This window comes from Rhincodon typus, chromosome 19 (genome assembly GCF_021869965.1).
Source record: "Rhincodon typus isolate 14 chromosome 19, sRhiTyp1.1, whole genome shotgun sequence".
In the NCBI taxonomy this organism is placed as follows: Eukaryota; Metazoa; Chordata; class Chondrichthyes; order Orectolobiformes; family Rhincodontidae; genus Rhincodon; species Rhincodon typus.
In genome coordinates this window covers 29,454,582-29,472,046 of record NC_063350.1, presented here as the reverse complement: position 1 = coordinate 29,472,046, position 17,465 = coordinate 29,454,582, and the positions used below count along the sequence as shown (strand labels likewise).

Below are 17,465 nucleotides of genomic sequence, written 5' to 3'. Positions count from 1 at the left end.
AAGATGGTGAAGTATATTTTGCAAACAAATCCTTTATAATTATCCCAAAACCAGTCCAGCTCATCCCTGCCTCCCTAACCTGTTCTTCCTCCCAGCTATCCCCTCCTCCCACCTCAAGCCGCACCTCCATCTCCTACTGACCAACCTCATCCCGCCCCCTTGACCTGTCCGTCCTCCCTGGACTGACCTATCCCCTTCCTAACTCCCTACCTACACTCACCTTTACTTTGCTCCATCCCCGCCTCTTCGACCTGTTTGTTTCCTCTCCACCTATCCTCTCCTCTATCCCTCTTCTATCCGCCTCCCACTCTCTCCCTATTTATTTCAAAACCCCCTTCCCCTCCCCCTTTTCTGATGAAGGGTCTAGGCCCGAAACGTCAGCCTCTCTGCTCCTATGATGCTGCTTGGCCTGCTGTGTTCATCCAGCCCTGCACCTTGTTGTCTTTATAATTATAACTTACCCTTGGTCCAGGAAGTCCTGGGGGTCCTACTGCACCTTCCAGTCCTCTTGTACCCTAAAATATTGACATCAATTAACAATCTATAACACAGAATATATTTAGTTGAGATTCCTAATTAAAGGCCACAGATCCATCCCATCCTGCCTCTTATTCTACAGTGAGCAAGAAGGCTGCTCGAGGCTAGGCTGACAAGATTGGATTTGTTTCGTCTGCAAATTGACACATCTTTTGGAATTAGTTCCAATTCCTTCTACATTAGGTGAAGAAAAACAAACAAAATTATTTAACTATTTAATTTTGAAACAATGAAGCCATCCCAGATTCCGTTTCAATATTTCTGGGCTACACATGGAACGTTCCACCCGAAACAAACAAACTTCAAACTTGGTCTGGTAGAGTTCAATGGAAGACAGGTATACTTCTTCAGTATATAGTAATTAATAAATATGCAAAATCATGGACCCAAATCCATGCTGGCCATTGTTACACCCACTGAGCTGATCATAGAATCATAGAATAGCTACATCATTAAAGGAGATCACTTAGCTCATTGTGTTGGTGCAATTTAGCTTAGCAACCCAGTCCCTTAGAGATAGTAGGAACTGCAGAAGCTGGAGAATCTGAGATAACAAGCTGTAGAGCTGGATGAACACAGAAGGCCAAGCAGCATCAGAGGAGCAGGAAAGCTGACGTTTCGGGCCTAGACCCTTCTTCAGAAAAAATGTTTTTCAGAAAAAATGCTTGGCCTGCTGTGTTCATCCAGCTGTACACCTTGTTATTCCCAGTCACTTAGCTCTGTGTAATCCTGCCATGTACTTACCAAATTTTCTCTTGAAAGCTACAATTGAACATATATTCTCAGGTAGTGAATTCCAGATCCGAACAATTTGCTGCATAAAAACATTTTCCTCTTGCCTCCTTCATTTTTCAGCCAAACATTTTAAATTGATCTCCTTCGAATCTCGACTCTTCTGTCAATAGAAACAGTTTTTCCCAATATAGACACCTCATAATTTGAATACCTCTATTAAATCACCTCTTAATCAGCTCTTCTGTAAAGCGAATAACTCTAACTTCTCCAGTCCCTTCAGAGAACTGAAGTCTCTCATGTCTGGAACCATTCTTGAACGTTGTTCCTTCATACATTCGAAGGTCTTTGCATCCCTCCTGAACATGATGACTCGAATTGGCCACAATACTCCATTTGAGGCCAAATCAGTGTTTTATAAAGATTTCTTGTAATTCTCTTGATTTTTAAAAAAATGGACAGATTCTTATAGAGGCCTGAGCAAGATTTGTGGAAGAATTTGTGTGCAGCGTCATGCAGGAAGTTCGGCAAGATCTATCTCAATGTGAGGTGAGAGTAACTTACCAAAGGTACTGAACAATCTGGAAGTTGAGAATTCTTGACATGAAAGACAGAGCAAATCCCCAGTGACTTTAGCTGGTCGCTGGCTGTGACCAGCCTCCATGATGCTCAGCACCATGGCATGATCTTTGGGTACCAGCCACAAGCAACCCTCATCCATGGGGACTGCCAACATTTGCCAACCCAGGTTTGGCTGGATGACCCAGGGACATTTGAGTCTGGAGCACAGACTTGCAGAAGGTTTTCTCGCTAGAGGCATTTGACAAAGACTTCCAAGGGATGGGGAAGGGCAGACAGGGTGGAGGTGGAGAGCATAGCCACTTTTCAAGTGTCTTCAGAGGAGACTCCTAAAGGACCTCGTATGTTTCCTTCTCTGGCTGGGTGACTCCTGGCACAGCCCTACGTCCTTGTGAAGAAGGGTGATGTGGAATGTGTCAGGTTTTCCGTTCCCCTGTCGCCATGCCTTCAGTGATGGGAACCAGTGGCTGGGGCAATGGAGTGCAAACATGCGCACGTCTCTGGCAGATTCTGAGGGTACAGGTGCCAAGCTGTCCATGGAAGCAGTTAAATGTGGCTGCACTGCTGCCACTTCTGGGCAATGAGGCCACTGCTCCTGTTCCTCCCCGTGTATGTGGACAAACTCCCTGATGGCCGACACCGTAGGCTCCTCTCTTGCTTGGGGCTCAGTCAATGCCTGGTCTCTGGCAGTTCTTTAAATGCCAGCTGCCTGGAATGTTTCTTCATTGGGCAGCTGTGGAGCTGCCACAGTGATAAGCTCACTGACAGGTGCCTCCATACTTTCTAAGCCTAACATCACACTGAGGTGTCAGTATCTGAGCTGGTGGGGGTGCAGGAGGCAATTTTTGCTGATGCTTCCTCTGAGGCCTCAATAATCTCATCCTCAGAGGTCGAGGAGAAGGCATCTGATGGAGAAGGCTGTTTCTCAAACCAGATGATGGACCTCCTACTGGTATCTGCAAGACAAAAGAAACAGAAGACATTACAGGCAGTGGTTAGAAATGGTGGGCAATGAATAACACTGATAGCAGGGTTAGAAGGCAGCACAGAGGCCATGTGGACTTAGGAGTTAGGAATGTGGGAGGTTGGGGCAATAAGAGCAATGAGGGAAGATGTTGCAGGCAATAGTGAGAGTGGCACAGCACAAGCCTTGGAGGGTACCATAGCACAGAAAGTGTGTGTGTGAGGGAGCAGGGAAAAGAGTGCGGCACTTACCCTAGCAGAGCGCCGCTGCTGCCTGTTCCTCTGCACTGAGACTACATTGACCTGGCTGGCAACCTTGGACCAGCTGCAGGGTCTGGATTCACAGCCTCCTCTGCCAGTCGTTCACGAAGAGGACACTCCTCCTTTGCACCACCCTATCCACCTGGAGATCCAGCGCCCTGTTAGAGAACCATGGCAGCATTGTCCCATTCTCAATCATGCTCCGAAATTGTCCATCAATGAACAGGACAATTTCAGAATGACAGTGCTTGTCTGGGTGCACTGCGGCCTTTTAAGTACAGTACAGCCCTCAGGGTTGCTGATCTTCTGGCAGATCTGGTGATTGGTGAGTTGTTCCAGGAATGGCACATGGTAAGATGGGAGTAGAGTTGGATGTGAAGGATACGATAAGGTGCAGTAGGTACTTAATGAGGTGACTTCGGTAAGAGATGGCAAGAAATCCCATTCGGCCTCACGGCAAAAACCACAAAAACATTTTGGGACATCCTGAGGTTATGAAAGGTGGCACATAAATGCAGGCCTTTCTTTACTTTTTGGAAGTGTCATACCTAATCACTTCATGTTGCCGTTTACCTGTGTTTATACAACTTTTACCTTTGGTCCTTGAAGGCCTTCAGCCCCTGGAGGACCTGGAGGACCTGGGAGACCCTGTGGAGAAATGAAATTATTTAAAATTGATAGTTTTCAGTCAGGTTATTCTTTAAAACGCAAGCTAATAATCATGATTTCATCTTCCTTTTTCTAGAAATTCTCCCTTTCCCAACGCTTTCCAGGTGTGTAATTCAACAGGTGCTGTCTTAAAGTTGGTTTCCCATTTGTGGTCAGTATTATCTATGAGCCCCCACGCAATGACTATTAATGGTTATCAATTTATCAAAATCAAACCCAATCTGGTTTCCAACTAAAGTTGACAGATAAACATGGAGCATTCAGATTCAGTTTCCATGAGGTAAAAACATTTTAATATCAGATGTAATCATTATTAACCTTCCTGATGGACAGATTTCTGTTTATGAACAGATCAATCAGTTTAGTCTCTGTTTGAGGTTCCCACCTTTCTTCACATGATATCAAGAAATGACTGAATGCAATGGATTTTCCAAATGCAAGGATAGAACCATAGAAATGACACAGACAGAAGGGGGCTATTCAGCCCATTTTGTCCATGTTGATCCAAAGATGCCCTTCCTAATCCCATGTTTCTGCACATGGCCCACAGCCCTGCAGCTTACAGCACTTAAGATGCAGATCCAGGTCCTTTTTAAAACATTTAGGATGTGTGCCTCCACTACCAACTCAGGTAGTGAATTCCACACACCCACCATCCTCTGTGTAAAAAAAACTTTCATGTCCCCTCTAATCCTTCTTAGCCTGAATCTATGACCCCTGGTTTTTGAACTCTTTGCCAAGGGAAACAGATTCCTCCTTTCTACTCTATCTCTACTCCTCACAATTTTGTACACCTCAATCATGTTACCCATCAGCCTTCTCTGTTCCAAGGAAAACAACCCCAACCTCTCCAGTCTCTCATTGTAGTTACAATTCCATGCAGCTGTGGTTCTTATGGCTTCTGCTTCAGAAATGGCTGTGTCTCCAGTCAAGCTCTTACAGTACAGTCACAATAATGGCTTCTATTTGACAAGGTGGATAGTTGCTCCATTATGCCCTGCCTACTGAAGGCAGGAAAAATCAATTCTGGCCAATTACTGACCCATCAGTTTATTCTCAATCACCGGCAAAGTTCTGGGTAATGTCACAACTCCAGACCTTATTGTAGCCTTGATCTGAATATAAACAAACATAAGGACAAAAAAAAGGGGAGGCAAAGGCCTAGTGGTATTATCGCTGGGCTGCTAAGCCAGAGACCCAGGTAATGTTCTGGGGACCCAAATTCAAATCCTGCCACGGCAAATGGTGGAATTTGAATTCAATAAAAATCCGGACAACGACCATGAATCTATTGTTGGAAAAAACCCATCTGGATTCATTGATGTCCTTTAGATAAGGAAGCTGCCATCCTTATCTGGTCTGGCCTACATGTGACTCCAGACCCACAGCAATGTGTGGATTCCTAACTGCCCCCCTGGCAATTAGGGATGGTCAATAAACGCTGGCCTAACGAATGACACCCTGAACCCATGAATGAATAAAAAATGACTGCAAATTCAAAAGTAACGAAGAGGTCTACACTCATGTGCCAACCTCTTGGGCAAAATTCTGGCTTAGGTTTAGTATTCATGTTGCATTCACACTACACAGGGGTCGGGGAATACTTATCATGTATAAGCAAGAATCTAATCATATTCTCTTCAATGAGATTATCATCATCAAATTCCCCACCATCAAAATCCTGTGAGTCAGCATGACCAGAAATATAACTATGCCAGTGCCTCAATTACATGGTTAAGCAAGTAGGTCAGAGGCTGGATATTCTCTGGTGAGTGTCTCTCCTTCTGACTGCTTAATGCCTTACTACAATTGCCAAGACACAGGTTATGAACATGACAGGATATTTCCTACTTGTTTGGATGCGTTTAACAACACATAAGAACCTCAATATTATCCAAAACAAAGCAGCCCACTGATTGGCAACCCATCCAATACTTTAAATATTTACCTCCTGCATCATCCATGTAAAAGGATAACAATATGTTCCATCTACAAGATTTACTGCCACAAAACACCAAAGTTTCTTCAAAAGCACCTCCCAAAGCTATCTAGAAGGACAAAGGCAAGCGCAGATGGAAACATTGTCCGCATCTTCATCTAAATTATGCATGGTCTGGATTGCAAATATCAGTGGTGAGCTTTACAACAATTTAAGACAACAGAATTTCTTGTGGCTTCATTACTTTTAAATGAAAGTACACTTTACAATGTGCAATTTAGCACGTTTGTCCATATTTGAACCAAGTAAAGAGTATCTTTCTCTTTGAGTCTTCACCTGGTTATTTCTTTGTCCAGGGTCACCTTTCTGACCTTTTTCACCAGGAGGACCCTTTTTAAAGGAAAGAAAAGTAGATACATCAGTAAACTATTTCAAGTTGTTCCCAATATGTTAATCACATTTTATCCCCCACCAACAACAAATGATACATTATGTGATTTTTTTTGGTGATGTTTATTATTCATTAATAGCGCATACATACTGAAGACCCACGGATACTGAGTCCTCTTGGTCCTGGAGGTCCTGGTTGTCCTTCTGACCCCCTAGGTCCGGTCTTACCAATTGGACCTTCTGGACCCTATAAAACAAATGTCACACTGTAGGAGTTTTCTGAAAGTTGATTCATTGCTTGTTCTTCCTTTTTTTTTAATTTTGCATCTTTATCCACATTTCCCTGCCTTTGGTGAATAATAGGGAAGCACTGGAAGGATTTGCAGACAATTTATCAACCTGTTTGAATAGCAGCTTGAACACTCCCTCTGTCACCGGCAAGTCCCAGAGTGGGATTTGACACTGAAGCTTCTGGTTTAGAGACAGAGATGCCACCAACAGGACATGGAACCTCCAGGTTCTGCATAATTGGAAGTCAGTTTTGAACCAGTTTTTAAGTAGAATATCACTTTTAACATATTTCTACACTTACCCGAGATCCTGGTTCCCCTCGCTCACCCTGGGCACCTCTTAAACCAGGAGGACCCTGAAGAATTGGTTAAAAAGTGCAGGATTAAGAAATATAATTGAGAATATTTTGAATGTATTATTTAAATATAAAGAATTAATAAATACACTTCAATTCTTCATAGGCATTGAACAAAGCTTAGATCACCTTAATGCAAAGTGTGTCTTATGAAAGGCCTTATGTTCACATGCTTTCAAGTTAGTCATGTTCATGTTCTCAAAAATGCAGACTTATCATTACAGGATTTGCTTCGATGATTACACTTTAAAAGTATTTCCTCCACTACTTGTAGAATTCCATGCAACATCTTAAGATGGCAAAAGGCAAAGTATTTTTTTTAAGAAGCATTTCAGAGAAACATGGGAAGTGTTTGCAAACTTGACTTGTACCCCATTTCAACTCCACTGTAGATTTCTCTACAGATGGTGCCAGACATGCTGAATTCCTCCAGCACTATTTGTACTTAAATATCATCTTTAACAAGCCCACAGACGAGCACAAGCAATCAAAATTTGACATTGAACCACACAAACAAGTGCTCAAAAGCTCAGTCACAGAAGTAGATTTTGAGGTGTTTTTTAATGGGGTAAAGATAGTTAGAGATATACAAACAGAATTCCAGGGCTTAGGGCATAGCCACTAATGATGCAAGAAGAAATTTGGGAATACAATGAAGGCTAGAAATGTAAGAGCAGACAGAGTTGACAGACAGGGCCAAAGCTATGGGGAGATTTGAAAAGAGTGAGAATTTTGAAAATTAGAGATGCCAAGCTGCAAGCCAATGTAGGTCAGAAAGGACAGGAGTGAGGATAAATAGAACTTGTGATTTAGGATATAGGCAGCAGAACTTTGGGTGAGTTTAACGTTACAGGAAATTGGTCAGGAATGTACAGCCTTAAAGGTCCAACATGTTTCTGATGAATTTATGAATTAAGCAACCCACACCAGGTCAGTAATTGAGGCTGCTTCAACACATTAGTGTAATGGCTTGTTTTTCAACAGTGATAATTTTTTCTGGTATGTCATTTACTTACATCGATCAGATTTTGTGACTCCATTCACTGACTTAACTGTAACACTTTCTGTTTTGTCAATAGCATTATAGTCATTCTGCATTGTGTACTGTATGATAAAATGGTCTACTCACTGGTGGTCCTAAAGGCCCAGGTCGTCCTTGGACAGCTGATGAACAAGTGCAAGCATGGATACGAGGAGGACACGTCACTTCATCTCTCTTAAACCAAGAAAGTACTTTCATTACTACAGCTTATGGAACACATACAGGACAGGGGGTGGTAAATATCATAATCAAAAACAACCAATAGGTTTGATAACAGGGCCCAGGATAAGGGGAGCATCAGGGCCAGGTAAGCGGGGTCCGGATTTTGAGGGGTTCCACTGTGCTCAAGTCAGGGTTGGAAGTGCTGTGCTTGGGTCTGGGGATGGGAATCCAGGTGAGGAGGAGCATTGAGATCTGTTATTTCTGTCACAGAGCAACCAGAAGTCAAATAATTTCACTCGGCAATTTTTGTTTTGCTGCCTGAAAATTAGAAGTGCCTGTAAATTTCTCTCAGCAAAGAATGAATAAACTATGATTGATTTAAGTCCATGTTTACGAGAGAGTTGTTTTTTGCTTTTGCAGAAAAATATCTACTATCTAATATATTGAGAATCGTATAACACACTTTTTAACCTAATATTCTTGCCTATGGAAATAGTGTACTGGTATTGTTGCAGGACTAGTAATCCAGAGATCCAGGCCATGTTCCAGGGACCCAGGTTCAAATTCCAGCAAAGAAAATGGTGAAATTTGAATTCAATACAATCTGGAATTAAAAGTCTAATCATGATTGTGAAACCATCATCCAATGCTCTTAACTGCCCTCTGAAATGTCTAGTAAGTCATCCAGTTGTATGAATCACTAAAAAGCCTCAAAGAAAGGAACAACATGGGACAGACAATCTGGCATTGATCTAGGCACCAGAAACAACAATGGAAAACTCAACACTGTTGGTAGTGGTCATGGATGTGGAAGGTGCTATCTAAGAACCCTTGATGAATTTGTATAGTGCGTTTTTTATATGGTACACACTTGCTGTTAGGAATAAACAATCCTCAGCCAGGAGTGCCAAATAGCTCATCAATCTTATCCTGGTCCAGTAGTCCCCAGGATCACAGATGCCAGTCTTCTGTTGATTTGGTTCACTCCAAGAAACGGCTGAAGGCACAGGATACTGCAAACCTATAGACTCTGTCAACATTCTGGCAATAGTATTAAAGACATGTGTTCTAGAATTTGCTGCACTCCTACCAAGCTGTCCAATACAGCTACAACACTGGCATCTACCCTACAATTTTGAAAAATCATTGAGGTATCCCCTATATACAAAAAGCAAGACAAATCCAGCCTGGCCATTACCGCTTAATCAGTCCACTCTTGTTCATCAGTAAAGTGATGGAAGGAATAAGTCACCATGGTATCAAGCAGTACTTGCTTAGCGATAAATACCTGGCCACTCAGTTCCAGATCCACTAGGGCTACTTAGCACCGGACCTCATTACAACCTTCGTTCGAACACGGACAAAACTGTTGAATTCTAGTGACAAGACTTACCACCCTGACAGCAAGGCTGCATATGAAGTGCAGCATTAAGAAGCCCGAGCAAAACCAGACTCTTATGTGAATTGCTTTTTGAACGAGTGATAAGTGGGTTATGGTCTGTGTGAATGAAGAGATTTAATGATCAATGAGATAAGTGGAATTTGTTTGTGTTGACAGAGTTTTACAAATGGATAGAATAAATCTTGATGAGCTTTCAGTTCAGTAGGAAACTTTGTTTGCTTAGAGAAGAAAACATAGGGAAAGAGATTGGAATGCTTTTGTTTTCAGTTTGCAGGAGTCCTTGTTGACATTAGATGGATGAAACAGTTCTCCTAGAGAAAGGATTTAATTCAGAAATATTAGGATATAGGCTACCTCAGTATAAGGGTTTTCTAGAACGGAAGTATTTGGTTGGATTAGTCAAAGCTGAGAATATCTATGCTCAATATTCAACATTTAAGCTCAAGATGAGGTTCTTAAACTCTCAAGACTCCTGCAATATGATGGTGTTTGGGTAGATGTGATTATATTTTCAATTCGTTTGAAATCCTTCAAATGTGGTATGTGCAAATAACTGGGTTTGTTCTATTTCTTCTTCATTCCTTTTGTGCGATAAACTTTTTTATTGTTAAAACCAAATCTGCAGCATTGCATGCAATGTTTCAGTGAAAAATCATGTTGTTAAATAAAAGCAAAACAAAACGTGATCCATCAGGTCAGATATCAGTCTAGGCTCAAATTTGGCCAGGAAGAATGCCAGCTGTGCTCATAATAGTTGGTTGGAGACATACCTAGAACAAAGGAAGGTACCTGGGCATGCCCACATTCAATGAATGAATAGCCAAAAATGCTCCCTAATCTGCAGTAAGCCATGGATATGTTTATCACAATATTGTTCAGTTGGTTAGTATTTAATGCCAATAATGCTAAAGTTGTGGGTTCAATCAGCATGGCTTGTTTTGTTTATTGAATTTATTATCATCAGTTTCTATTCCTATGATGACTTTTTAAACGTAATTGGATTCGTATGCTTAAATTGGGTCATTAGCCTTCCCTTCATTGAAATTTGTAGAAACGTATTAGAGCTTTGAGCAAATCATCATGGATATTATTGATCCAGCAAGGTTGAAATGTAGAGTTAAATGAAGCTCGGCATTAATTATAAAAGATCTACAACTTTTCAAGGGCGTTTTCTAATTGTATCTTATACACTGAGGCCAATTGTACATGACAAACTTTCCTCAGTTCAGAGCAACTTTGCCTTAGTTAGTTATGTGTTCAACAGAGCTGCATAATTCGGATTGATGCTTCAGAGAAGTAATGAAAGAATGTTACATCACTGAAGGCGCCTCCTTTCAAATGAGGTGTTCCACAGATGCCTTGTTCTAATACACACAATGAATTCCAATCCAATACAAGACAATTTTTCCAATTCCTAATCAATAATTATTCTTTAACCAATGTTCAACCAATTATATTTGTTTTGTTGGACTTTAGTTTGGGCAACTGCTTGCCAGTTTTTCCTGTACACCATGTTAAAAATCTGTACACATAGATTCCATGGCTTAATTGTAATAATTTGACACAAAACTCACCAATGCAGGTAGATCACAGCAGTTGTCGATGTTAGCCCATGATGTATTGCAAACCATTTCAAATGCTTGTAACTGAAACTAAACAAAACATTAAGCAGAATTAAAAAGTAAAAATTAGCCAAAGAAATGAAAAGATCTAATCAGTAATCACTTACTGGCACTGATTGACTGCCAGGGCCCTCGGTTTTTACCAGTTTCCCAAGCATCTCAAAACCTTGTGTGGAGATTTTACCAACAACATTAATGAACTTCTCTCCAATCTCCATGCAGTCAATATAAAGCTTGACATTTGTCCTACTCACTGCTATATGGACCTAAAGAAACAAGAAAAACTAGTTTTACATTGGTATTTTTTGTCATCAATATTCTATTTGTAATAGGATAAAGACTCTTTAAATGCAATCATGCTCAATTCTTTCAGTATAGGAGTTGCGATGTCATGTTGAGGCTGTCCAGGACATTGGTGACTTCTCTTCTGGAGTACTGTGTCCAATTCTGTTCACCCAGTTATAAGCAGGATATTATTAAGGTGGAGATGATTCAGAAGATATACCAAGATGCTGGGTATGGAAGGTTTGTGTTATAAAGAAAGACTGGATTGGCTGGGACGTTTTGCACTGGAGTGTAGGAGGTTGAGAGGCAGCCTTATAGAAGTTTACAAAATTATGAGGGGTATACATAGGGTTAATGGTAGGTGTCTTTTTCCTAGGATGGTTGATTTCAAGATTAGGAAGCACATTTTTAAGGTAAGAGGAAGGAGATTTAAAAAAGGCAAGGGGGGCAATTTTTTTTTTACACAGAGGGTGGTTCACATGTGGAATGAACTTCCTGAGGAAGTGGTGGATGTGGGCACAATTACAACATTTAAAACTCATTTGGATAAGCACATAAATAGGAAAGGTTTGGAGCAATAGGGGCCAGGAAGAGGCAGGTAGGACGAGTTTAGTTTGGGATTATGTTCAGCATGGACTGGTTGGACCAAAGGGTCTGTTTCTGTGCTGTATGACTCTACAACTCTATGAGAGGTTTGTAGCAACATTAGGTATTACTAAGGTAAATGCAGGACTCGAAACAACCCTGCAGTTAATCTGGCCAGTTCCAACTAGTTACTCACTTTCTTAAATAACTAACCTGTGTGTGAGAAAAATAAATTTCTATTTCTTAAGTTCACCAAGTTGTTGAATCTAAACTGCCTGTCCCCACCTCCCTTCTTCCAAGTACTTGCCTTGTCTTTAGTCCTAGAAGCATGGCAATCTTGAACATATTATCATCATCAAATTTATCTATTCTTCAAAAATCTTGTGTAATCTCCCTAAGCCTTTTCTTCCACATACTGAACAGTAAAGCTCTTCTAACATTCCTCAAACTAAATTGATTGTAGACTACGCAGAATGCAGCAATGCTTGGATGTGGTGAATCTTTTAAGTCTGTAGTCATACATCTCAGGATGAGGCTAACTTTCCTCACTTCTGCTGCATACTGCATTATTAGCAACAGCAAATTATCCACTATTATTCCTACATTCCTTGCCTCTGATGTGTCCTTTTGCCTAGAATTATTTAGTTTATATTCCCAATTGTTTACTTCACTTCCACAGTCATTACATTCGCTCACATTAAATATCGTTTGCCCTCAGGAACACACATTCCTAACATATACAGGTCTGTTTGGATTTGGTTTGCCTGTTCTTTATTGAGTGAACTCTTTTCTCATGCAATTTGGTGCCTTTTTCAACTCCTCTGACATTCTCAGATGCATCTAGGATGTCTCTACACCTCTAGAAATTCGCTCTGTAAAGACAGGGAGGAATTATTCAGTGCACGTGCTTGTCTTTGGTCATATGCTATTCCGTCACCTTGGTAATCTAGGTCACCTAACCGTAATCTCACTGTTAGTTGTTTCTGGTAAATTTATCTGCAATCCTACCCTAACTTTCTATTTTACACTTCTAAGTGTGTTGTCCACTGCCTCTACCTTGTTTCATAATTCTCTTTGTCCATCTGCTATCCATGTATCCTTGCCCTTTTGAAACTAGTCATCTTTTCCCCTTATTCCCCACGTTACTTTCAGTTTTGTTGTGTGACTAAACATGTGAGATCAATGAATGAATGGTGAATACAGTTGTATGAACGTTCTCCATCCATTTCATTATTTGACATAGATTAACATCTTATCCCTAAGCAGCCAAAGGAATCTTAAAATGTTCATGATTGCTGCATAATATCCTCATTTGCCATTTTGATTTCAAGTGTTAATTGATGAAAAATGCTACAGGATGGTATAACTGCTTGGGAGGCATATACATACAGATAATCAATGAATCAACAATGAACTTTGGTACATATGCAAATATCAGAAATCAAAAGTTACAGAAGTACTGAGTTCTAATCAGGCTCTAAAAATAATGGACATACCTTATGAAAACTTCCAAAGAAAATTTTTTTAACTTCGGGCTGGTTAAAAGTAACTTCCTGTAATTCATTTTTATAATCAAGATTAAAGTAGTTCAGTGTTTGTTGGTTACCTGAAAGTTAAATGGATAACAAAATAGAATTATACTACTTTTAATGTAAAATGAGTGCTAATTGATATTAATTGTCAATATTTTTGAGAAGTATATTTTATAAAATTGTACTCCCAGCTGGGAACTTTAGTCATTTAGAAGGTGTCTTGCAAATTTGAGCTACGTTACTCTTTTATCATTCTGATTCATGCATCTTTGAATTTTTGTTTGCACTCCCAGCAGGCAAGAGCTTCTTTAATTACACGATTCCCTGCTGGAAGTATAATTGAACGTTTTTTTGAAAAATTACTTGTTTGATTTCATTTAAGTTCAAAAGCCTTACTGTTAAGCACCACTCCAACAAGAGGCTGAAAATCTTCATCTACAATCTGCCAAATGGCATATGGTTCTTTTGGAGTATTAGGGAGCAATCGGAAGAACAATGTAATAGTGTACTCTGGAGGTAGTCCTGTGGGGTGGATTTTCCTGCATTTAAAAAACAGATAAATTCAAAAAAAACACTCAGAAGTATAAATTCTTTAAATTGTATTTTTAACATTTGTATTTTAACTTCCAAATGGAGAAAAAAATATCAGGAATTGCCTGATTAACGTCTACCAAGTCCAATTCCCAACAATGTTCAGTCTTGCTAAAAATCCATATTCAAGAATGTCATGGCATGAAATGATGCAGCTAGTTTATGCACAACACAGTGAGCTCATCATTTCAATCAAGGTTCTGCTAATTCCAGACAGGCATGCAGAGAATTGAAGGAGACACATATAAAGATGGAAATAAACTAAAATCTGCATTGTGATTGTTATTGATACAATATTTTTACAGAGCTATATTAGCTTGCTAGGAGTTCTTTTTGAAGGATTTTTCATTAAATTCCTTTGTTCCTGTTCAACATATTCTCATAAACAAATGGCATATCCATAAAATTTCAGCGTTCTTGACTTTGGTTGCTGGGAATTTTATTGATTCCAGCTTCAGTGGATTCAGCCAATAAGGAATATATATATAACCTTGCTTATAACGATTCAATGGCCACATTGTAAAGATTCAATTGCTACAAAATGTGACTTCATAGCATCCAGTTCTTTGCCACAATGAGTGTTTCTTTGGTAGGAAAATTGCATTCAGAATGTACATGCAAAGCTCTGGTGTATGCTGCACTGCAACTGGAGATCAGTTAGTTCAGTTGCCTGGGCTAATTGGAGACTAACACTGGCTGAGCTTACCATGAGGTTACTCTCCTTTTCAACTTCTACCTTCACCTGAGGGATGGTGACCCTGTTTTCCTACTCAGGAATGCAGCCACTCAACAGTAGGCTTAGCTGCAATCAATTAATTGAGCAGACAGTGCATGCAGTTTTGCTGCATCAGAAGCCGTCAGCAATCTTACTGGTAAACTGACTTTTGTTTTCAGAACCCATCCAATTTTGTCCCAATGCAGCTCAAGAAATTCTCACAAAGCTAAAGAAAGCAAGCATTTCTGGATGCTAAGGGGTGACCTTATAAAGGTTTATAAAATCATGACAGGCACAGATAAGGTGAATAGCCAAAGCCTTTTGCCCAGGATAGGGGAGTCCAAAACTAGAGGTGAGAGGGAAAATTTAAAAGGGATCTGAGGGGCAACTTTTTCACGCAGAGAGTGAAGCAATTATGGAACAAGCTGCCAGGGGAGGTAGTGATGGTTGGACAGTTGCAACATTTATGAGAACATGAATAGGAAGAGTTTAGAGGGATATGGGCCAAATGCCGGCAAATGGGACTGGATCAGTTTAGGATACCTGTCAGTGCGGATGACTTGAACAGGAGGGTCTGCTTCTCTACTGTATAATTCCATGACTCCATGACTTTATGACTAACTGTGCCTTCAATGTTTTTAAAATAGTAAATGCTAGTTTCAGATTCTATATACATGATAAAATGATAACCCCTTGGTGTATCACACATAGACAATTATTAAGAAACTTCCAATCAATGTCAACTAATGTCAAAGCTTCATTATAATTTCTAAAAGTAGTGCTAACTATTGGCACTTACACATTATATTGATCCTTAACTGCAATCATTATCTAGTTTCAAATTTGAGCTTTTGTTGAGAAGCAATCAGTACTCAACAAGGAAATAAGAACTGCATGGTATAATAAAATTGGGATTAAAAAGGTGGTACATTTAATAATTATTGGATACAAGTGGAGATGCTGGTTAACATTTAAATTAATATAACGAAGCATGAGAAATCACATACAAATTGAAATTGAAATATGAAACCAGCAGAAATAATTGAATGTAGTTGAGAGCTGTTTCTATTGTTTATGGTGTAAAAACCTCTATTCAAAATCTAGACTTTGAAATCGGCTGAGACCTTACATTATAACAAAATCAACTCAATACATCTATTCTTTGATAGTGCAGAACAAAGCACCATTAAAAAAGAGACAAGAAGTCAAAATGTTTTGTCATGCACGCATCCAATTTAATTCCAATTTAAAATGATCAGTCAGGCTCTCAGTGTCGTTCAATTGGGCAAGCTAGAAGCTACATATATTAACACACAGGACCTGTTCTTTGAAGACTAAAGGAATTGGATCCTACACTGCACCATTTTCATTGAGGAAAGGATTACAGAGATTGCTAATTCTTGCTGCATTCCCCATTGCAATGTCCTGACCAACCAAAATCAACCAGCCTGGTTGAATTTATTCAGCTAAAATTAAACAAACCATTCCTGCTGCATCTGTATGCCAAACATGGTCTAACCAATCAGCACCCTCTTCTCATGCAGTATAACATGAAGCTCCCTTTCTAAGTTTGGTTTCTTGCTTGTCAGTCCTGATGAGTGCATGACAGAAACTTTTAACTTCTTGTCTTTTAATCAGCAATATGCAGATGTAATCTTGTTATTTTTTAACTGTTCAAAATGTTATCTTAGGTCTCAAAATGTTAATTATTAAGAAAAAAGTACTGAAGGGATAACTTAAAAATATCAACTGGTATATCAATCAATTAATGTTAAACTGTTTTCATATATATTTTTCATCTTTATTATTTTCAAAATCATATCACAATTCATATAGGCAGTTTCCATTGTATAGGTTAACATAAATAATTACATGAAGAAAGAGTTGTGAACTGCAAGTATGTACCACGTGCTATTGTTACAACATATAAAAATATCTGACTATGCTATCATGATACTATTCAGTACAAGTCAAAGAAATAAGGAACACTATGCTGTACAACACAATATGTTATTCTGTGGTTAATGTGCAAACGTCCTCCTTTTAAGGCTAACAAATCTATTGGAATGAAAACGGTAATTGCTAATGATATCGAAAATCATAACCATTTTGTTAGTGAGAAAATCAATTCACTGCTTGAAGATATTGTGACTTCAATGTTCTCTGTTCAATGGAAATTACATAAAATTTATCAAAGTTGGAGAAGAGAAGGCCAATCAGGTGGGTATAAAGCATCGTTCCGACCAGCAGTGACAAAGATATAAGTGAGGTTTTCAATGATTTGTGTGCTGAGAAGGGCTTGGAGGTGGATAATGTTGAGATGTGGAAATGTGCTCTTGGGAATAGATGGAATTAGAAGCTGATACATACCTGGTGGTCTGTGTAAGCTGAGCATTTTCAAAAATGATATATGATGCTGAGCCTGTAAAGATGTCAAATTGCATAGAAACTCCTTCAAGTTCTGAATATTCCCTGACAACTAAGCCAAATGCCTCCATCATGTTAATTCCTATGAGAGATATATCAAACTGTAATTGTGATTTTCTGGGATACAAAACCAATTTTGGTACAAAATAAAATTGAGAAACCAGCAGTATTTTATCAAATGAATAATCAATATTAATTTTAGAATGTTAGCATTTTCACTTCTGTAGAATTGAAAACAGCTGAATCAAAATGAATTATATACACTTCATACCTGGTACGACTGTGTCTTTAATATTTGTTAAGGGACAAGCTGAAAACAAGCATAAAAGATCAATAATGACATTCTTCAAAAATATCTGTGAATGCTTCACACAGAATTAAGTTCA

At 39.4% G+C, this 17,465-nt stretch overlaps 1 protein-coding gene across 1 annotated transcript in view; it reads right to left on the bottom strand.

The window, feature by feature from the left end:
* The window catches only part of LOC109917522 (collagen alpha-1(XIV) chain-like), a 148,723-nt gene that overhangs the window by 34,101 nt on the left and 97,157 nt on the right, over positions 1-17,465 (bottom strand). Inside the window, exons 29-40 of the mRNA XM_048608374.1 lie at positions 17,351-17,389; positions 17,023-17,161; positions 13,743-13,885; positions 13,311-13,420; positions 11,052-11,210; positions 10,897-10,974; positions 7,846-7,932; positions 6,663-6,716; positions 6,222-6,317; positions 6,017-6,070; positions 3,667-3,720; positions 462-515 (exon numbers count right to left, since the gene is read on the bottom strand). Of these exons, the coding sequence (XP_048464331.1) occupies positions 462-515; positions 3,667-3,720; positions 6,017-6,070; positions 6,222-6,317; positions 6,663-6,716; positions 7,846-7,932; positions 10,897-10,974; positions 11,052-11,210; positions 13,311-13,420; positions 13,743-13,885; positions 17,023-17,161; positions 17,351-17,389 (1,067 nt within the window). The remainder of the gene's footprint in view (positions 1-461; positions 516-3,666; positions 3,721-6,016; positions 6,071-6,221; positions 6,318-6,662; positions 6,717-7,845; positions 7,933-10,896; positions 10,975-11,051; positions 11,211-13,310; positions 13,421-13,742; positions 13,886-17,022; positions 17,162-17,350; positions 17,390-17,465) is intronic.